Source organism: Frankliniella occidentalis, unplaced genomic scaffold (assembly GCF_000697945.3).
Source record: "Frankliniella occidentalis isolate FOCC.00 unplaced genomic scaffold, Focc_3.1 Scaffold348, whole genome shotgun sequence".
NCBI classification, from domain to species: domain Eukaryota; kingdom Metazoa; phylum Arthropoda; class Insecta; order Thysanoptera; family Thripidae; genus Frankliniella; species Frankliniella occidentalis.
In genome coordinates, this window is record NW_026267471.1 from 18,394 (window position 1) to 39,878 (window position 21,485).

The 21,485-nt window shown below is 50.2% G+C and overlaps 5 protein-coding genes across 7 annotated transcripts in view; 2 read left to right on the forward strand and 3 right to left on the reverse strand.

Annotated features, from left to right (window-relative positions):
* Window positions 1-3,619, reverse strand: part of LOC113201828 (thioredoxin reductase 1, mitochondrial) — a 13,810-nt gene extending 10,191 nt beyond the window's left edge. Inside the window, exon 1 of one of the 2 annotated variants that reach the window (XM_052274184.1) lies at window positions 3,469-3,619. In XM_052274184.1, the coding sequence (XP_052130144.1) occupies window positions 3,469-3,487 (19 nt within the window). In that variant the 5' untranslated portion in view covers window positions 3,488-3,619. Of the gene's footprint in view, window positions 1-2,881; window positions 3,027-3,468 lie in introns of those variants that run through there. The other variant, XM_052274183.1, reaches the window with a different exon arrangement.
* LOC127751114 (thioredoxin reductase 1, mitochondrial-like) lies at window positions 86-3,619 on the reverse strand. Its single transcript, XM_052274185.1, has 8 exons — window positions 3,469-3,619; window positions 2,344-2,567; window positions 2,143-2,273; window positions 1,615-2,062; window positions 1,357-1,539; window positions 1,085-1,273; window positions 840-1,009; window positions 86-770 (listed from the first exon to the last, which is right to left on the reverse strand). Exons 1-8 carry the CDS (start codon window positions 3,485-3,487, stop codon window positions 641-643), a joined length of 1,494 nt encoding a protein of 497 aa, XP_052130145.1. The 5' UTR covers window positions 3,488-3,619; the 3' UTR covers window positions 86-640.
* On the forward strand, window positions 3,252-8,404 carry LOC127751115 (C-factor-like). Of its 2 annotated transcripts, none has more exons than XM_052274188.1 (5): window positions 3,252-3,395; window positions 6,692-6,743; window positions 7,233-7,423; window positions 7,508-7,657; window positions 7,919-8,404. In XM_052274188.1, the coding sequence occupies exons 1-5, from the start codon at window positions 3,270-3,272 to the stop codon at window positions 8,141-8,143; spliced, it is 744 nt and encodes a 247-aa protein (XP_052130148.1). In that variant the 5' UTR covers window positions 3,252-3,269; the 3' UTR covers window positions 8,144-8,404. The 2 variants fall into 2 exon arrangements, with proteins under 2 accessions (XP_052130148.1, XP_052130149.1); XM_052274189.1 differs by lacking the exon at window positions 3,252-3,395 and adding an exon at window positions 5,172-5,213.
* On the reverse strand, window positions 8,396-11,728 carry LOC113201829 (cytoplasmic phosphatidylinositol transfer protein 1). Its single transcript, XM_026415762.2, has 7 exons — window positions 11,553-11,728; window positions 11,222-11,370; window positions 11,039-11,135; window positions 10,883-10,954; window positions 10,708-10,806; window positions 10,468-10,623; window positions 8,396-10,389 (listed from the first exon to the last, which is right to left on the reverse strand). Exons 1-7 carry the CDS (start codon window positions 11,601-11,603, stop codon window positions 10,060-10,062), a joined length of 954 nt encoding a protein of 317 aa, XP_026271547.1. The 5' UTR covers window positions 11,604-11,728; the 3' UTR covers window positions 8,396-10,059.
* A 231-nt stretch (window positions 11,729-11,959) lies between these two features.
* Window positions 11,960-16,075, forward strand: LOC113201799 (uncharacterized). Its single transcript, XM_026415722.2, has 6 exons — window positions 11,960-12,160; window positions 13,840-14,180; window positions 14,257-14,577; window positions 14,649-14,829; window positions 15,280-15,580; window positions 15,659-16,075. Exons 1-6 carry the CDS (start codon window positions 12,113-12,115, stop codon window positions 15,862-15,864), a joined length of 1,398 nt encoding a protein of 465 aa, XP_026271507.1. The 5' UTR covers window positions 11,960-12,112; the 3' UTR covers window positions 15,865-16,075.
* Window positions 16,076-21,485: the final 5,410 nt, after the last annotated feature.

Consider the following 21,485-nt stretch of genomic DNA (forward strand, 5'->3'; position numbering starts at 1 on the left):
TTGAAAAAATGATAGGATAAATACTGAAACCAACAAACCAAAGATCATGAAAACAAACCAGCACAAGAGTTTACAAAAATTGTGAACTTCCACTTGCATTCAACAACAATTTCATACTTGGATTTAGCATAATAGTTGATACCAGCAACTTCAACATTTAAAAAATATAACAGTCGTAAAAATTGGAACATGACATTTCCATAGTACGCATTACACTATCACAATATTTCCTCTAAAATAACTTGTTCATGTTAGCCTAGAATACAAAGTGAGACCTAGTTATTGTCCTACACAGAATTCTATTCATGAAATCCACACAACAAGAACATGAACCACTCAAGTAACTATGCCTGCATACCTAGAAGCTTTTGCAAAAGTGAAATGAGAAAAAAGTATGCAACAAAACACAAATGGGAAAGAATTAACACATGAGGCAGGTTTTTTATAATGCCCTTAAATGTGTGCCATTTCACTGTTAGTAATTCTGACAGAACTGAGTTTGGAATAAAATTATTGGTGCTATGTAATGATGTGAAACAAAGTAGTGAACTTAGCTTTTATGTTTAGTGAGTGTTTTAAGTACTCATGGTCTTTTTTCAAAAAGCACCTAGGAAAATTTCAATGAGTGACAAATGACAATTTAACTGCAGCAGCTCTGTGGGGTGGGGTCAATACCAGATCGCTTGGTGATCCAGAGGCGGGTGAACTCTTCAGAGACGGTGGGGTGGATTCCAACTGTGTCCATAAGAACTTCCATTGTAAGTCCCATCCTGCAAATTCAAAGAAATTAATAAAGATCCAAGGAAAATTCAATTTTCAAAAGTAAGTATGAGGCTTACTTGATAGCTGCTGCGTATCCCTGAATAACTTCTCCTCCCTGAGGTCCAGTGTAGTGCATGCCAAGAACCTTCTGTGGTGCTGCTCTCAGGCAAACCACCTTCATGTAGCATCGTGCCGGGCTACGCTGAGGTACAAAGAACTCAGTGGGCTTGTAGAATGCATGATATACCTAGAGGATAAGATTTCAAATGAATTTCTATATTTCACAAAGGTAAGTGATTTCTCTTTCAAGGAGGAGACAAACCTCAATGTTATCATCTCCATGCCTCCTGATGGCCTCCTCTTCACTAAGTCCACAGCAGCCGTACTCCAGAGGAGTGAAAACTGTAGTGGCAACATTATCGTAGTCCATTTCAATTTTACCATTGTTATAGAGGCGCTGAGCCAGAAGTTTGCCAGCTTGAATAGCCACAGGAGTCAACTCTGGTTTACCCTATAATAATAATAAAAGAATTTAGATAATGAAGCATGTAATTGAAATCAGAATGCTCAACCTGTAAATAGGATTAAGCCTACCTCCAGAATATCTCCAACAGCAAAGATGTTTGGAATATTTGTCAACTCCTTCTCACTGACAACCTTCTTGGATTCAGGGTGTAGTTTCACTCCAACCTGATCAGCCTTGACCTCCAAAGTTAGGGGACGACGGCCAGTTGCCATTAAAACAGTATCAAACAAGTCGGATGATTCTGAATTATTCTGAAATTGTAAGAAGCTGCAAGTTAGTATAAACAACTTTGAGTTTTGCAGTAAGATACAAAACAGGATACATACTTCAAGTGACTTCCAGGTAACTTTAATTTTGCCATCAGCTTGCTTATCCATACGAACAGGTACAGTTTTGTGGAGGAACTTGACACCACGGGATTTCATTTCCTCAGAGATGAGACCTGCCATCTGCTGGTCAAATCCACGCAGTACAGTGGATCGCACCATGACGGTGGCATCCATTCCGAACTCATTGAGGAAACCAGCACACTCAAGACCAATGTAACCAGCTCCAATAACAAGGGTCTTTCCAGGAGCCTCAGGTAAACTGAAGATGTCATCACTAGTGATGCAATTTTCTACTGCACCAGGAATATCAGGGTAAATAGGTCGGCCACCCATTGCTAAGAGTACATGCTCAGTCTTCAGCTCACGCTCAGATCCATTTTTGAGCTTAGCATGGACAGTATGAGTATCAATGAGCGATCCCCGAGCATTAATATATTCAACTTTCCTGCAGAGGAAAAACAGAAGTGTTAGGATACGAAATATATGAGATGTTTTCAATGAGAAGATTTTGTTGTACAAACTTACTTATCCCTCAGCTCAACTCTAAGAACCCAATTGACAGATTTGATGTGGTTTTGTACTGATTCCCTCAGTTTAGCCCAATCCAGGGAAATAGATTTCCTTTCAGGAATGTTCCAGCCAAAGCAGCCAGCATCCTGTAGAAAAATAGAAGATTACTAAAATGTTCAGTATTATGAGAAGAATGAAAATGTATGGAACACTCACATGGAGGCTCTCTCCGAGGAGGGCAGCCTGGTGGAACAACTTCTTTGGAATGCAGCCAACATTGACACAAGTACCACCCAAACCCCATGTGGTACCACGGGGTGAAGGATCAACAAAGTCTAAAACAGCTACTTTCTTTCCAAGAGAGACAGCCTCCTTAGCAGCAGCCAAGCCTCCTGAACCACCACCAATGACCACCAGGTCATAATCAAAACCGTGCGAACCTGAAAAAAACACCAAAAGAAGTTGAAAGGATTTCATAACTTTTATCTTAGCACAACGTCAACAGCTGTCATTGCCTGCGGAACTTTAAAACAGAGGGGGAAGTTGGGACGTCTTAACCTCCAAGAGCGCACTAGAGGTAGCCATGACACAGCGGAACGCTCAAGGCCACGGAGTTCCACTAATTTACGATGACGAAATTTCTCGTCATTAGACCGCGTCACTTTCCAGAACAACCCAAGTCACGCTGACGGCTCGCTCGTCGCAGGAACCATTCAAGGTTAGGACACTGGAGTAGTCAATGACAGGGGCTTACTTCTCGAGCTGGTCGATGCGAAGCGCTGGGCAGTGGACCGAGCTTTTCTTCGAATCAAAACGAACTCTACCTCTCCCGGACCGTTCAACCCTAGGAGCCTGGAGGCGAAATTGCCCGCAAGTCGTCTCGAAGCGAGAAGCGCCATACTTGCAGCTGCAGCCTCTCAAAATTCCCCCTATCTGCCCATCTGCCAACTCGCGTTCCGAATTTCCCCAGGAGAGGTCGTTGCGGTGGTGGCAGTCGCTGGCGGCCGTAGCAGTAGTAGCAGGCGTACTACTTGACGGGGAGGACACCGCTGGCGCTCGGAGAGGTTATCTGCCCGCCCCAGTCGTCCGATAGAGAACCGAGCCCAGCAGAGTGCGGACGCAAACAGCAGGGTCAGCGCAACATGAAGTCCGTCCTCATCACCGGGTGCAACCGCGGCCTGGGGCTGGGCCTGGTGCAGCAGCTCGTCCAGAGGCCGACGCCGCCCAAACACCTGATCGCCACTTGCAGGAACCCTCAACAGGCCGAGGTAAGGGGACGAGCGACGGCGCTCGGGGGGTCCGCGACGACGTCCACCTTCGGACCGCGTTAAAGGTACTCACCGGCTTGAACGGGAGCCATGTTGAGAGAGGTCCGTAGGCTGCGGGCGCGCTGCAGACACTGCCACGGGGCGCGGAGGTGGGGGCCGGGGTGTTATCGCTTTACGTAACCGCCTGGACGCTCGGCCGCGGCTGCTCCCGTGTGTCAGCGCCGAAGGATGCGAGCGACGCGACACGAGACGACGGCGGAAGGATGTGACCGGAACGGACGGCCGCGCTGCGAGAAGTCTTTGAATGGGCCACTGCCTTCGCGAAGGATCCACAAGACTCGGGGCGGGTCGGCCAAGGCTGTCGGCGCTGCCAACCTCGGCGGGAGGGCGCGAAGTTTTGACGAGGGGCGCGGGACGGATTTGCGACGGGCGGGCACACCGGCGAGTACCCGGGTGCGACTGGCTCGGGAGGGGGCCCGCGGCCGGCTATAGTCACTGGCCGCAGCCGCACCGCGGCGTGACGTCGGCACGGGGGGCGGGCGGCGGGCGCGGCAGGAATGACGTCGCAAATTTGCGGCGTTCCGAGAGAGTGGTCGAGTGTCGCGTGTCGGCCTGGGCCTGGCCGGCCCACAGCACAGCGCCGAGCAGCGCACCGCCGAGTCCAGGTCGATGGCGCGCCCCTTTGTCATCGAGCGCCTCCCCTGCTGGCCTCCCTCTGTCCAGCCTCGTCCACGTCCACCCCGCTGCGCCCCGCCCCCGTGGCGTGCTCGCAACGCCAACAACATGGCCCATTATGTCACGTTCCCAGATGGCGTATCGCTCTCTGTCGCCGCCGTGCTCACAGCGACGACGGTCTTTTAGCGGAATTGAAACACGGGTGCGGTCGCCTCACTTCACTCGGGCCGCGCCCCCTTGCCTTGTCCTCACCCGCCGTTGTTGACCCCCGCTCTGCGCCCTTCAGAGCCTTATCGCCAGCCCACCGCCCAGTTGTCTGTCCGTCCGCACACCCCCGCCGCCCCCAACACAGACGTGCGTGAGAGCCTTTCTCCCCCCCCCCTTCCCCTCTCCTCTCCCCTGCACTCTCCCCCGCCCCTCAGTAGCGGCGTTCCATGCTGGCTGCGGGCGACGCCACGCTTTTGGCCCATTTACAGGCGGAATGTGCATTCACTTTGCCAGAGTTGCATCAGAATTTATTTCTGTGTAATATCAGCATGATAGCAGCGACCCCCATCCCCCGCTCCGCTCCTCCTCCTCCTCGGGTCCGCGGCTTGCCTACCCCCTATCTCACCGCGTATACGCTCACTTCAGGCGGGTTTCTGGTTCAGGCCTCAAGGAGGCGACGGGTGATTTGCACGGAGCGGATAAGAGATGACGTAGCACACTAGCCGGTGGCGCCGGCAGCGTGAGTGAGCCGTATTGTGGTGTAACTTTGTTCTAACCGCGGGCGCAAGTGCGACTCCCGCGTCTCTCCTCACTCCTCCCCATTCGGTCGTATCGACAAAAGCGCGCCGCACATTGCTGTGTACTTCGGAGGTTTAATACCGTCGCAGCCAAAGGGCGGAGATGATAAAAGCCTACTTTTTATTTGGCCGTAGTGATAGTGTCATGCCGTACCGTCGGGTATCTTCGAGGGCCGCGGAGCCAGAGCGCGGGGCGGCGGGGCGGGTACGGCAAAAGGCGTAAGGATGTTTCAAGTGCCGCTGCGTCTGCCATGTCACCCCGCCGGTCGGTCACTGCTGCAGCACACACGCGAAAAGCCTCCGCAGGACTCCCCGATTAGAAGGGATCAGGATGATAAAGCTTCGCAGTGACTTGCAAGTACGGTCTCAGCTCCTTCTCTCGGAATATGAGAGTCTCGGAATATGCAGATATACTTCACATTATTAGGACAAGTCGTCGTACACGTTCTAGATTGCGTGGACACTCTTCGAACTCGTGTGTACACAAACGGAAGTACTCTCGTCTATACTTGCGCGCCCAATTCGCGGTTACTTGCCTGCACTCGTATGGTTGACTCCATCAGTTATTGTTCGTCAATGTGTATGCATTTTGTTCAAAGCCGTAGATATAAAAAGTTGTGCGACTTTGCCTATAAATAGGCACTGCACTTCAAAATATATCGTGGGAGTGTAGGTAGTACACGGCGGGCTTATATGGCTTATCCCTCTTTCTCCTTCGAGGACTGATGTTGGGGATGATCGATACTAAACGAAGAAATAATTGAGTGTAGGTGACGTAGAAGCGCGCAATTGTCGAAGTGTCTTTAGTCCGCTTCCGTCCGCCACGAGCCATTCCATTTAAAATTTACTGCTGAGTCGATTACCCCCTACCACCCCATGGCCACTTTCCCGGGCCCTCTCTGTTGGTTACCCCAAAAGCATCCGACGACCACGTCACCTCATTTTGTTCAAATATGTTTATTGTTACGCGTTTTCAGATATCATGTAGCGGCTTAAAAAATAAATAAATTGTGTGTTTGTTGCGGGTTGTCAATGAATCAAAATTCAGCTAAGCGATGCGAGGCTTTGTCGCCACACAGAGCGCAGCACGGCTGTGTCGCCCAGGGGTTGACGCTTCATGGGCGGATAGTGTGATAGGATAGGCCAACCAGTTTCGCTTGCGTGCTGAGCTGGTGGTCTATCCTTTCTTCGTAAGGGGCGCTTGGCGACCGCGGGGAAGGGGAGGGGGGAGGTGATAGTAGAAGTAGAAGTGGGAGGGGTGAATAGGCGTAAGTAGTGTCCCTGACAGTGTTCCCTGAAAGTGTCCCTTGAAAAGTGTCCCTTGAAAAGTGTCCCTTGAAAAGTGTCCCCTGAAAAGTGTCCCTTTGAAAAGTGTCCCTTTGAAAAGTGTCCCTTTGAAAAGTGTCCCTTTGAAAAGTGTCCTATGAAAAGGGTCTCTTAAAAAGGGTCCGTTGAAAGGGGCCCTTGAAAAGTGTCCCTTGAAAAGTGTCCCCTGCAAAGTGTCCTTCGAAAGTGTCCTTCGAAAGTGTCCTTTGAAAGTGTCTCCTTAGAGTCCCCTGAAGATGTTTCTCAAAGTGTCCCCCCTGGAAGTGTCCCGGTAGCCCTGCTCCCGACGACGATCGCGTCTGCCTGGGAGCTCTACGGTGTGTCTCCCCGCGGGCTGAGCGCCCTTATCAGCAGGTGCGCCTAGGTGCGCCCCGCCCGCGGCCCCGCGGCCCGATAGCCGCGCTGAGGACGCGATGCCCGCTACCTTTATGACCGCGGGGCCGCCGGCGCCAAGCCAGGCCATCCCGATCACCGCCGTGGATGCTACAGAAAATGTGTTGTTTGTTGCAGGCTCTCACGGCGATAGCCGCCCAGCACAAGAATGTCCACGTGCTGCAGATCGGTATGTGTCGCGGGCGGGGAAAAAAGGGGGGGGGGGTATCTGACTTTAAAATACCGGCTGTAACGAGCCCGGCTGCTGGACTGGACACGCTCTGCTGTTGCTGCTGGATGCACACGATGCACCTGGGGACGGCCAAGGAAGGAGGAGCACTACTTCTTTGGAAACCGTGCACGCATCATGACCTGAGGCAGCGATTTATGCACGATCCAGGGTCTGACATGAAAGGGGGGGGGGGTTGCAATCCTGGAGGTCGTGGGCGGGGGCAGTAAATCGTCTTGGTGTCACTGCGCGTTATGTGGCAGCGGGGCATGGAGGGTGCAGGACATCCCCTTCACCCTTTGGCCGAGAGCCACAGTAGTGGGGTGGGCGGGGCGGAGCGCGGCCGCTGCGACGGAGTCGCAGTCGCAGCCGTGGAAGTTTTCCCTCAAAGAGTAGTCGTCCTGGTGACGCAATCTTCATTATCCCGTCTTCTTCCCATTTCCCCCGCAGACGTGAAGGATTTCAACGGTTACGACAACTTCGCCAAGCAGGTGCAGTCCATCGTCAAGGATGACGGCGTCAACGTGCTGTTCAACAGCGCCGGCGTCTCGTCCAAGTTCACCAGGGTGAACCTGGTGAAGGTGGAGCAGATGACGGAGAACTTCCTGACCAACACGGTCGCGCCGCTGATGCTCACCAAGGTGGGTGTGAACGCGTGCACGCCCCGGTCCGGGCCGGGCCTCTCTCTTCCCAACCTACAGCAGCTCCATGTTGTTCATTTCCAGGCTCTCCTCGCCGAGCTGAAGAAGGCCTCCAAGGGCAACGAGAGCGCGCCCAAGGGCAGCCAGCGCGCCGTCATCGTCAACATGAGCTCGGTGCTCGGCTCCATCGCCCAGAACAACCAGGGTGGCTTCTACCCTTACCGCGCCAGCAAGGTGCGTATGCCCCACCCCCCTTCCCTCTCCTCAAAGGTCTCACGTAATGTGGGACTTCATGGCCGCATTTCTATGCGCTTGCCCAGTGAGCAATGAAATATCAGAACGATATCAGAAATTTGTCGACTCCATTTTTATCAATGTGATACGAAATCCGACAGTTTTCTGATGTCTGATATCGTTCTGATACTTCTCTGCCCACTGAGTTCAGAAGATGAAAGCGTTGGTACTTACCCCCACTAAAAACGCCCCTCTTCCCAGTCGGCACTGAACGCAGTGACGCGCTCGCTGAGCCAGGACCTCAAGGACGACGGCATCCTGGCGGTGAGCCTTCACCCGGGCTGGGTGCAGACGGACATGGGGGGGAAACAGGCGCCGCTCACCGTCGAGCAGAGCACCCAGGCCATGATCAGCTTCGTCGAGGGGCTGACCGACAAGCACAACGGCGGCTTCTACCAGTACGACGGCAGTCAGCTCCCCTGGTAGCGCCGCCGCTCTTAGACAATTGTGTTTTTTATTATTAATCAATTTTTGATACAATCTTGTCATTGAAAGTCGCGTTTGTATATATAGTTATTATTATATGGTAATTTTAGCTGTCATGTAGACTAGTCATCATCCATGCTTGGATCTCGATAAGTGAAACTGATGGTTTGTACTGTGTAACTTGGGGAAACTCTACTTTTGATATTCATTAATGTCATGTTCTTGTGTTCACTTGGAATTAAAAATGAGGTGTTTGTTTTACCATGCTTTATTCTTGGAAGCAACACAAAAAAAAAGATTAAAATAACAAAGGCATCAAGGTGATGCAAATAACCCTGCGAAAGGGAGATTCACTACTAAAATCACAAAACCTTTGACCAACAAAGCAAAGTGCTTCTATTAGCCAATTCCCATCATACACTCAAAAAGAAACGAATGTCACTGTTACCTCAAACTGACAAACAGAAATTGAAATACTGTTTTACACAATACTCAAACACTACTCACCAAACAGGTATAGTATCACAAAAAACAGAGTATTCACATACGAATTTTGATGAACTACATACAATAAATACCAATGAATAAATAATTAGGAACAGAAGTACTTTCATCACATAGATCAAACCTAGAACATTTATACAAATATCTTTGTACTTGCTCATTTAAAACAGAAGCAATCATCATGGGAATATATGAAATGTTTGGCAACCATAAGTCTCACAATGTTCAGGTTCAGTGTTCACCAACTTTAGATATTGTACCTTGATTGAAGTATCATAGCTCATAAAACAGAGCCTTGTGATTGAACATTTAACAAAAAGTTTCACAACAAAGGACTAGATTATGTACCATGCACTAACCAGAAAAATATTTTAAACCTGGGTACTACAAGCTCCAGCACACATCGTTTTCAGTACAGATTATTACGCCAATCATAAGAACTAAAGTTGTTAAAGGGAAATCGAAAGTAATACAAAAGAAAGTTTTTGTTAGCTTTCAGATAAAATAATTAAAAGGGAAAATGTGATGCAATAAGCAAGTTAAGCAAAGACTCAATTCTCTGCAAGGGCAGGATAACATTATCTGATAATTACAAATACATTTTTTTTTAAAAGCAGGAACTAGGCCATTATTGTTCTTATGATTGTACACACTTACATCTGTTTTGCAAACCTTTACAGGAGAATGAACACTAGATATGTTGATTATATAATATCAAACTAGAGGAGTTAAAAGAGATAGCAAGAGTACTCATTAAAAATATATAATATTATCATGGAAACAACTAAAACGTCTTGGTGATCTGGTATCTATTTTAACACCCATATTATTGCGTACATTTCTATAAAAGTTATCACAATAATGAGAATTTTGAAATATATTTTCCCCAAACAAGATCAGCAAAGAGAGATAAAGCAGAACTATTTAAAGAAGGCACATCCATCAACATGAAGAAACATTCTTTAATGGCTCTAAAAATAAAGTTTCTTCTGCTTTGAAGAACTGGTTCTTTCTTTTCCTTTTTTTTTGTGCTGGAAATATTTTGAATGTGGAAAGGGTTGGCAAACACAACAATGTTAATGAATAGCGTGGAAAATTTTGATGCACATAAACATTGAAAAGTTCAGGATTAAACTAAAATTTTGATGAACACACTAATGATACATCTACCTTCCTGAACACTAGATAGAGAGAACTAGCCAGAAAATAACTAATTTCACAGCCCAACTCCAAGTCTTCTTACCTTGAAGAGTCAATTAAATTATAAGTTAGAAAGGAATTGCAGTCTCTTAAAAAAACGGATCCAGGGAAAGCAAGGCTCTCTTCACAAAGTTTACGGTAAAATACTTTTTTTTATGGGGACAAACACCCAAACAACACCAGGACAAAAAATAATTAAAATACTATTCAGTTTAGGACCAAGGGAGCCAGGACTTCAGAGATGATGGGCTTGTTGGAGTTTGAGGTCCGCTAGGAGATTTTGGAGTAGGTGACTTTGATGTGGGTGATGCTGAGATATACTGGGACGGTGTTACACCCTCAACAGCTTCATCAGAATCATTCAGAGAGTTAACAAGCGACAACCGTCGAGGGGAGAGTATGCCTGCCTGAGCAACTCTAGCATTAGTTTCCATGTGCATTTCGGCTTCATATTCACGCACTTCATCCAATGTCATACTAATCCAGCTATCAATCCATGCAAAGGCCTGTCGGTGAGCCAGCACTTGTGCTTCCCTGGTGTACTGAAAATTGACACTATTATTATGCTTACAGAACAATAAATTAAAAAGAAAAGGACAGAGTAACTATAAAGAATTTACCTTGTGAATGAGTTCTTCAACTTTAGTTTGCAGGCCCCACACCTCAAAGGATGCTTTCACTAATTTGTAAGAGCACATTACAGGCTGAGATGAGTTTTTCCAACCTTCCACCAAGGGTCCCCGGCCTGTTTTCTGAGATTGAAAATATCTGACATCCTGTAGAAGAAAAGTAAAGGGAGATGAATTTAAAGCTTAGATAGTTAAAGAAAGTTGTAAATATAGAATATTAAAACTTCATACCTCTTCTTCTCTATAATGCTTTGGTCCAATTTCATCATATGCAATGTCCACAAAATCTACAGCTCGTTCAGCTAATTCTTCAGGAGTTAACTTGTGACACTAAAAAGAATATAATACTATTAAAGTGCGCGGAACAATACATAATGCATTAGGTGTAACCAAAATAACAACATACATTGTGGGTTGTGCCATTGTTGTCTTCATATCGAGTAATAACTTGGATATGGAGTTTGGGAATAAAAGAGCACTGCAATATAATTTTTTTCAGGTTTAAAAGGTGACATTCCAGAAGTAAAAATAAAAGAAAAATAAAAGAAATGGTAAAACTTACTGTATATTCTGATATGGTGTAGGGATAGTAATTCCAGGCCTTTTCAGTAATATAAAACACCTTTGGTATCATTGCCTGCACCCAGTAAGGAAGACGACTGAAAAAGACAATTTTAAATTAGTTGAAATAGAAAGGCTCCGAACAGGAGAAAAAGTTCAAAAACTTAGTGGTGGCAACACATACTTTGACAGATGAATGCGCTTTTCAGTAAACTGTCCCTCACCATGAACAGGATCTTCACATGGCTGATTGCAAATAACCTCCACACCTTCTCCAGAATCAGATTGTTCATGACTGTACCTGGCTATCATGTACAGTTGGCCAATTTTGTACTGCACAGACAAAATTTGAAGGTAAGCATGTGACACAAAATATTTTTAAAGATAAGGCGGAGTAAAGGAAAAATGATGACATTGTAAAACAAAGGTCGAGAAACATATGAAATTTTTAACACAAGTGACGACAATCAGCGGTACGATTTTAGCATGAACACCATACTTTTAAACACTCTTACCTCCTCTACAGTGAGTGGCATGCAAATTCTATACTCCTTCGTAAGAACCATTGTGGGCGAATGAACATAAACAAACACAGCGTGGGAAACAAGCAATTATTTACCACCAGCTATCAAATCAAAACAATTCCGCAGTGGGCTTAACCTAAACCTAACCATCCAAAGAGACAGACTTCAGGGTCCTTTCAAAGGCTCCGAAATTGGCGCCATTTCGCCAACATCTTCACTTTAAGAACACAAATAAATATCAAACAGGTAGGTAACTTAAACAAGTTTTGTGATTAAAAAATACAAAGAAAATATAATTTTATTTTTAAAAGTCACTACAGGTTTCGATATGGATAAATGTACAGTGTACTATTGATGTAATTTTTGATAAAGAGTTGGCATCCCTCCCAGTGCCACATGTTTACGAAACTTCAAAACTGCTACCGCACGTTAGGAAGGGAGGAACTTGGAAGGAAATCTGTTGTATTTCCGCACCACTTGCTCAAGACTGGCTCTCCTCCGGAGTTTATTCGCATGATTCCGTTCTTCAGGTTTTAGAGAAGGTTTAGCAAATGAGTGGACCGGGTCAAGTGGAGCAGGAACTGGAGGAGGAGGAGCTGGTAAATACATCTTCTACCACACTGTCTGGTATTCCTACTTTCTAGCCCTCTTCTCCCTGGAACTTATCTGTCACTTCCAGACAGTTTTCTACAACACCTTTTTATTTATTTTTTCCCAATCCTCTAACCTCAATTTGTCAGCGCTCCTGACGCTGGCATTGTCTGTCAAAGCCAGTGAAGCTTGACGCTAGGTCATCATTTGTTTCGAGTAATCTGGCTTAAACAGACTGAAGCTGGCTTCAAGTTTGTTTCAGCTGATCAGGGAACCCATAACTAATGAAAAATTGGCTTCAGGCTTGACTGGCTTCACAAGACAAAATTGACCAGAATGGCATTGTCAGCGGTGTCACCAGGAGAGCTTCCTTGCTACTACTGACTGCGTCCTGAATTACTGACCACGTTCCATGACATTTACATTTTTATAACACAATGAATGGCAGCAACATTATGGACTTGTTGAAAATTTGGGCCTACATACTGCATGCTGTTGTGCTGTTGCACCTCCTCACACCATATTTTTTCCTGTCTTTTATCACCATAATGGAGGGTGATCCACAGGCCGCTTCCTTTATTTTGCTTGTAGTGTACTGCCTGCACGCATGCAACCGGTACAGTATAAGCAAAATAAAGGAAGGTCTCTGTGGACCACCCCTTGGACCACCCTGTATTTTCATTTTGTTTATTGATTTTATATACATACTTTCTGTTAAAGAACATTGTTATCAGATCTTTTTTGCCCGCAATTTGGCAACAGCACAAATCACCACACTATAAATGTAATATTTGTGAATAATTTCAAAGAACTAGAGGCACTTGGCTCTAGTAATTTTTTTCAATGGATTCGAGTGGCCATAAGCAGTAATGTTGTTGGTAGACACTCAATATACGGTTTATCTCAATGTATAATATCTAACTTGCGGTGTTGCCAAGTTGTAGGCGCGCGCGGAAAAAAAGAATTAGTCGTCACAACTAACAAATTAGCTGATTTTGGGATAGCTAATCCAAAATTTGCTGTGGCAGCTTATAGTTGGTTGCTACAGCCAAGAGTTTGTTGCCTCAGCGAAGCTGTCGCTGCAGGAGCCAATCGGTTCGTTCTGACTACTAATCGGGTGTTTCGCTGTCAGAACGAATCGATTGGCTCCTGCAGCGTTCTGACAGCGAAACACCCAATTAGTAGTCAGAACGAACCGATTGGCTCCTGCAGCGACAGCTTCCCTGTGGCAACTAACTCTTGTCTGTGGCAACCAACTATTAGCTGCCACAGCGAATTTCTTGTCTATCCCAAAATTATCTGATTTATTAGTTGTGACAACTAATTCTTTTTTTTTTCCGTGCGGAAAGGTCTGTAGTCTGTGTTGTACTATGATGGGACCTGATCGCGACTTCTATAGGCTGTTGGACCGTAGTTCATTTGGTCTGAAGGCTGGAGGGAGCGGAGCAGTGCTAGGCACAATGAGTAGACTTGACTTCTGACGTGACAACAACAAGTAGTAGGCTTTATTCGAGCTTCGTACAAGTATTTATCATGTGAAACAGATGACAGGTGTCAGGGGCTCAGGGCGGGCCGCCGTCTCCACACGGCTGCGTGGCGGGTTGGCCTACCCATCGCGTTGCAGGCGTTTGCAGGCCCCGCCCCGCCTCGTGCATTGTACTGTGATTGTATTTTCTCGCCTGCGCAGACGCTGACGGCGCTGCCCGACCTGCCGCTGCTCAGGGTGCTGTCGCACTTGTCGGGCGAGGACCTGTTGTCCGTGGGGCGGGTCTGTATCCGGCTGTGCGAGCTGACGAGGGGGCACCCGTCGCTTTGGTGGGGCAAGAAGGCCTCCATCCGAGCCTCCATCGATTCCGAAGAACTCTTATTGGACATGCTGCAAGCCACACCGGCGTGTGCCGACCTTAGGTTGGAGCTTCACGTCGATGCCGATCACAACAAAATATGGGGAGTACGCGGGTTTTATTTTTTCTTCTCGAAGACCTGCTCCGATGAACTCGACGAGGCGGACGTCGGGAACAGAGCCAGGTCGGGATACGGAGGCGAAGGTGTCGTCTAACAATTGCCAGACAGGGTCATTACTATTGATTCCTTTAATTTGCAGGTCGTTGAGCTTGTTAATAATGTGCAGCGTAAACTATTCCGAATACGGCGCAAGTGTCATCCGGAAGCTTGGGTCGCGAACGAAAAGCATTGATTTTAAGAGCGAATGCATTCGTCTGGACGAGATCTTCGACAGTTTGCAGAATGCCACCTCTCTGGAGACGTTGTCTGTCGATTGGCATTATGATTGTATGGTCCCGCCGTTGAAGTGTTTTAAGACGTTGCAGAAACTGCACTCTGTAACCATACAGTTTTGCCCTGCCAACAAAGACAGTGGCTTTCCTGACTTGCGCCTCTTCTCCCAGCTACTGGAAGCTCACGGGTGAGAGCTGCTCTTCGCGACCCACCCCGGTGCGGCGCTGTGTTTGACCTTTAACTCGTCACTGCTTGCAGGGACCAGCTGCGCTGCGTGAGGCTGCTCACGCACGACGCTGTGCCGCTTCTCGACGCCTGTCCCAGCGGACTCCACCGACTGACCGTCGTGGCAAAAAAAGGGGTGCTCGCGAAGCTGGAGCGAATGCGGCATCTGAGTGAGCTGGTGTTTGCGGGTTACCCCCCTCCCGCACCTTCTGAGGTAAGCCAAGCGACGCCCTTTCGTGCGAGTGGTAAACAATAAACAACTGAAAAGTTTGCTGCACATGAACCCCATATGGACCACTATTGCACAAATAAAACAAAGACCAAAATTACCGGTAGGCAACAACCGAGTGCCTTGTGCCCAGTGGCTACTTCGGGAGCGGGCGGCGACGGGGGGCGGGGGGCGGAGGGCTTTTCCTTCTAGAGACTGTCTTGGGGACTGTCTAAAAACTAAAATCGAACCAGCTCAAACCATTTGAAAATATTTGAATATGAACGTTTTCGGAACGTCACGATGAGCTATTTCAGAGCTGTTATTTCCAACCCGTTTAAAAATTTAAAAGCATTCACGACTGTTTCAAAATAAATTCACGACATTTGTAAGCACACGTTGATGCTGCTTACCCCTCGCACCCCGCCTTGAGACCTCCTTTCTCTCCCACCCCAGTTGGCGACCTTTTTGAGGACCTGGCAGGGCCCGCCGCTGCGCTTGGCGGTGAGGCAATGCGATACGGAGCTGGTACGCGCTCTGGGGGCGGCTGTTAGCGTCACGCACCTGGAGCTAGGGGGCTGGGACTGGGGGTGCATCGGAGAGAGCGGGTTGCGCGCCCTACCCGCGGTCCTGCCCGCCCTGCCCCGCCTGCAGTCGCTGGTTCTGTTTGCATCCGATTTGGTTTCCGATGTGTTCCGTGAGCTTGCGAGCGGCCCCGTCCTCAGCCTTCTCTTTCTTAATGATATCCAAACCTCGGGTGAGTTTTCCTCAAGACGTAAGTATCTGGCCGTCAGCTGCTAGTGTTAGCACAGAACTTAAGGTACTTTTCTTTCAGTTTGCAGAGACCTGGTGCTTCGCAATTCGACGTCCCTCCACGTGGTGAATAGGTCAGTCGATGAGAATTTTAGATGTAAGGTTATTCTCTTCGGCAGGCACCCCGAGGCCGGGCTAGAATCGTGCTCGGTGTGCGCCGAGGTGCGTAGTTTAATCAAGCAAGAATGCCGCACTCCTCGCTATGTGTGCTGCGAGCAGAGTGACTAACGTACTTATCGTTATGAGAAAAATAATAAAGACTTAGGTCTTTTTAGACAGTCCTATCTCTACCTGAAGGCAAAGGCTCGTTTTTGTACTCACATGCATAGCCGGAAATTATGTATCGCTTTACGTTGATCATATCCAAGTTTTTATTTTTTTTTTTGGTCAAATCTTTTAGTGAATACAGGTTGCTCTCTATGAGTGTCGTGCTGAAAGTTATATAAAGAGACGCACGCCACGATAATAATAACATCCTCCACAACAGCAGTAACACAACCATCCATCCACAACAAACATCAACAACAGCAATAACCACTACAACCAACAAGGGCACGCGCCTGTTTGACGGCCGGTGGCGGTACGCCTCCTCGCCCGGGGCGTGTCCGACCAGAGCCCGAGAGCACCATTCGTCAGCAGAGGCGTCGCATTAATTAAATAGGCTGCAGGCACCCGAGTGAGCGGCAGGCGACTCCACCTGCTCCACCGCGCCTAGTCCCAGCTCACGCTCCAGCCGAGGGCTGTGAAACATTCGTCGCAAGTGACATATGTGGAGGTTGTCGCTTTCATCATAGCCTTCGCCCCCCCTCCCCTCCCTTTTCGATAGTGCCGGGTCATATATAGGGCCAGAAAGAGGTCCAGCCCCGGACCACAAGCCACTTGTGAAAAGTGAAAAGGGCGTAAGTCCTCGGCCTCGGGCTTCCCATTGGACTTACGCGCTTTTCACTTTTCACCAGTGGATAGTACATTCATAGCACAGTGCGGCAGCAGGACCACACACGCGCGCTTGTCCGGTCCGAGCTGCAGGAAATGAGGGGAACCGCGTTTGATTCCTCGCCAGCGCGGGAGCCGCATGCCTCGTGCCTTTGAAGCGCCCCCCCCCCCACGCTCACTCGGGGCACGTTAAAGGGTGTGGCATGTGGCGCGGAGTGGGGCGGGGCGGGGCGGGGCGTTCGCTGTGTTTACCGCGCACCCACTCCGCACACAACAACACACACAAACCGCAAGCACCATTAAAGCCTTTTGCATTCGTTTGCGGGGGGCGGGATTGAAATTTTAATTAGAGATTTTGTTTTTGCCATTGCAACCACAGGAAAAAATGTCCCAGTTTTGTTTTACTTGCGTTGCCCCTCCACCCCCCACCCCCACTTCCCCCCTACCAAGCATCCCCCCCCTTCATCTCTCCCCCATTCCGCTACCCCTCCTGCTCCCTCTTACGCACCCCGCCTCCCGCGTGCCTACCAGCCGCGTCCAGAACACGTACGGCGAGCACACCGCAGCTCCCCCGCCCCGCCACGCCCCGCCACGCCCCGCCACGCCCCGCCACGCCCCGCCACGCCCAACCGTGCCACGCGGGCGGAGAGGCAGCGCGGTACGGACGGCCCCGCAATGGGTGAAGGTCAGCGCATCGATCGCGCCCCGCCACGCCGCGCCACCCGGCTCTTTGAGACTCCACCCGCTATTGCCATCACTTCCACCCCCCAGGCGGCCGCAGCAGCCGCCCCCCGCGCACCGCCCCCCGCGCAATTTCTCATACCGGCTACGCTGCGTGGGTGTGGCCGAGCACAGACAAATTCCTCTCCAGGAGGCGGGGAGCAGCGGGGTTGTGGCGGCGGCGGGTAGTTTGGCCGCCGCGCACCGCCGCCGAGGACAAAGATTTATCGGATGAAAAATTTACGCTCGCGCGCCTGCTTCTACGCTGCGGGCTCGGCTGGCTGGGCTGGTTGGGCTGCTCGACGGTCTGATGGCGGCTGGCTCGGGACTGTGACGAGTGGCCACACTTTGTCTCGGCGCGTCCGCCCCCCGGGTCCGCCCCCGGGTCCGGCCCCGCCCAGCCCCCTCTGGTCCGTCTTGCTTCATGCAAATGCATGTTTATGGGCGGGCCTGGCGCTCTGCGCCTGCTGCCCGAAGCTGGGCGAGCTGGGCGGGGCTCCGGGATAAGCTGCGCACGGCGAGGCGGGAGCGGCGGGGAGGTGTTTGAGTTTAGCTGGCGAGGCTCGCCCGCTCGCCGGCGGCTGCGGAGGGGGTTGAGGCCGAGTTTCCCTGTGTTTGGAGGCTCGCTTCGCGCTACCCGTTCTTCAAAGTGGCTTTGGGGACCCACAGCAGGACCGCCTCCTGGAGCCTGCTCCTGGAGCCTGCTCCTGGAGCATATGTCCTACAGGCTGGCCCGTCGCCCTTCCCTGTGAGCCAGTGCTGTGGAGCGTATCCGAGCGGGCTCGCCTAGAGCCCACACTCACACTGGATCCTTTGCTGAACGCGTCCTACAGGCTGGCCTGGCTTGCCTGTTGTTGTAAAAGCAGTGCGTATCCTACTGCAGGATGTCCCATGGAGCCTGTCCTGGAGCGTATCCCACAGGCTTGTCCTGCAACCCCCCTGGACCCCGCCCTGGGAGCCTGGCCTGGATTCTGTGCTCCCATCTGGGTGTGGCCGGGCGGGGCCGCGTGGAGGGGGGCCCGGGGGCCACGTCTACGCTGGGGCTGTACGCCGGGACCACGAGTCGATACGGCCCCCTCCCCCTTACTACGGCGGCACTACAACAATCCCCTCCAGCTCACCTCCTCCCCCTCACCCCCTTACGACACTACAGTCTAAACATAGCTCTACTCTCGACCCCTTCCCCCCTCTCCCCCCCCCCCTCCCGGTCGCGGGGCTTCTCAGACCGGAATGTTAAACACAATACCATTCCCATTACGAGTATTTCCCGTTGTCGCAACGACAGTTCTGCCCTGGCGGAGCCCCGCGCCCCCGCCATGTCCAACTCTCTCTCCCCCCTCCCTCGCCGTCTCTCTATTTCTCTCTCGCGCACACACGCGCTCCATAGCGTCTCTGTGAAGCAAGGCAAGGTCGCGTCGTGGAGGGTCGTAGTAGAGGACGAAAGGGAAACACCACCAGGGGGCGCCTGGGCGTAGCATGGCGTAGCCCATAGTGAGGCGGGGCGTGGCGGGGCGTGGCGGGGCGTGGCGGGGCGTGGCGTGGTGGGGCGTGACGGGGCTTGGGAAAGGGCACAGCCGGGCCAGTCTTTCAATGTAAACATTGTGGCAGGAGGCCAAGGAGGCAGTACCTGCAGTGTCCCTGACAAACTGCTCCTCCTGGGCGCGCGGGGGTGGCTCTGCCTCAGGCGAAGGCGGGCGTCATCGAGGACCTTTAGAGCGGACCCCCTTGGCCAAGTCTGATGTCGAGTTAGGCGCCCGACCCTGCCCTGCCCGACCACACAGGGAAGGTGACTGCGTAATGATAGCCGAAAGCAATTTTCTGATATTTCGGGGAGATAGACAGGAGGTATGGTTTAAACTCTTGAGTTAAAATGCACCGCCACTCTACGTACGGGCAGGTTTGCTTATTATCGCTCCTGACCATAGTAACACAAAACTGTCGCACATAGTGCAATTTTTTTCAATCGGCCAATTATTGTGACGATAACGAAAATCCAACAGTGCTGGCTTTTCCACAGTCAGACGATTGTCTCTGGTCTATCAAATTTAAACTATCTACCATTCTGTTGCAATTTTATCAATTCATTGTCAAATCAACAACAGTGCGATGCGCTCTTACGAAAGAGTCCGATCTACTTTGCTGCTGAACCAAAAGAGTTCGATCTCCTTATTCGCTGCCAAACCAAAAGAGTTCGATCGGCTTCGCTGCCAAACCAAAAGAGTTCGATCTGCTTTCGGCGCTCGTAGACCGCTCCGTATAAACTCAATGATATCTCGAGGCTTGAGAGGAAAAGGGTATATATTTTAGGCTGTACACATTCGTAAAGAAAGGACAGGGTCGGGACAGGGTAACAAGCAAGTATTTTTATTTTGCGTATATTCAAAATATCCGGGGTGTTATAGCTCTCCAAAGATGCCTGACTTTTCATCGCCGAAAAGCAGATCGGACTCTTTTGTTTTCGCTGCAAAGCAGATCGAACTCTTTTGGTTCAGCAGCAAAGCAGATCGGACTCTTTCGTTAGGGCGCATCGAGTGTGGTTTTTCGCTTCCATTACTATAGCTGGCCGATAAAGATTTTCGTTTCCAGAAAAAAAGATAGTATAGCGATAGAATCCTTCTCAGTTCGTATATCGCAGCGATAGTTCGTATCTTTTTTCTACTTTTGTCTGACAGTCGCACGACAGTTCTGTGCTACAGGATGGCGCCACGGCGTACTCTCTACACCGTGCTGGGCGCCTTAGGGATCATCCACAAAAGTACGTCCGCCATTCACCGATACTAACCTTCCAAGTCCAGCCTCTACTAGTGCTCCTAACGCCTGGTAGGTAGGCAACATCTCGCCTGCAGAGCATGGGCGTACTGCGGGCTGGCCTACCCGGAGTCTCGCAGGCGCCGAGCTCTCATGATTTGCCGAATGAACCTGTGTGAAAAACGGACGTACTTTTTGGACGATCCCTTACGGCCCGAGCGAGGGGGCGACATGCCCGCACGTTGGGATGCGCGCCCATGGCTACAGCTGCATACCGGCTTAACCAGCCACCTGGTCGGTATGGTGTGGTTGCGACTTTTTCCTAGTTTTCTGGGCGAACGGGGTGAACCCGAGAATTTTGTTGAGCCGTGGTAACAGTGAGGACTGTCGCATACGCACTGCTCCAGCGGTGTGCCGAGTGGGTGGGCGGGCGGTCCCATCGCGGCACCGAGAGTATACGCGTATAGCAAATATACGCTACCGCACTCGCTCTCGCACGGGGTGCGCACAGCGTGCGACACACGCGCACACGCGCGCATGGCGGCGGCGGCGGTGAGGGGCGTTCATTTGCACATGAGAGGCAGCAAAAATAAATCCGCGTGGAGCAAGGTCATCGGAAACGCGCTGTACATGGCGGGGCGGCGTTCCGCGCGTTTCACGCTCGAGTGCCGCTTATTGCTTATAGGACAGATAGAAAGAGGAGAGAGAGAGAGAGAGACAGACAGACAGACAGACAGACAGACAGACAGAGACAGACGGAAAGGGCCGGGGAGGACTTGCTGGGCATGTGCGGGTAGCGAGGAAGCGAGGTAGTGGAATCCTCTCCGCGCCAAGTTGGTTGTAGTAGTTGTTTGCGATGTTACATTGCGCGCAAAAGTTGTATCAGCGAGGCGGAGGGCCCCAAGTCCGCCCGCTCGTCTGTCCGACGTGGGTGCGTGTTTGAACGGCGCGCCGTATGGTGCACCGGACGGGATCCGCCCGGATTCCGCTCTCGGTCTCTGCGAGAAATGAAGTTCAAGCGCCCACTGCAAAATTCTTGCAACGAATTTTGAAGCGTTGTAAGGAGGTTTGCATTGCTATCTATTTTCTTTTGTAAGTCGCGAAGAAATAGTTTGCAAGGTTACAAACTAATTATTTGCAGCGTTCCGAGCAATTCTCTTCGTTCGCGATGTGAACGATTTAGTTCGCAATGCGAAGCATTTCACAACACTTCAAAACTCTTTGCAATGCAATGGGAGGAAAGGAGTGATTTTTCTTTCCGTTATAGACAAGACAGTCTTGCGAACTGTCTTTTCTAAAAAGTAAACTATTCTCACTGGCCGCGTGCTCAAGTTGCTATGAGCACCATGCAACATTGTTTACGGCCATTTGGAGTGTAGAGGTATACACGCTGACAGCAGCACAGGGTCGCACGCCCTGGCTGGGAGCACTGGATGCTGCCCCCCCCC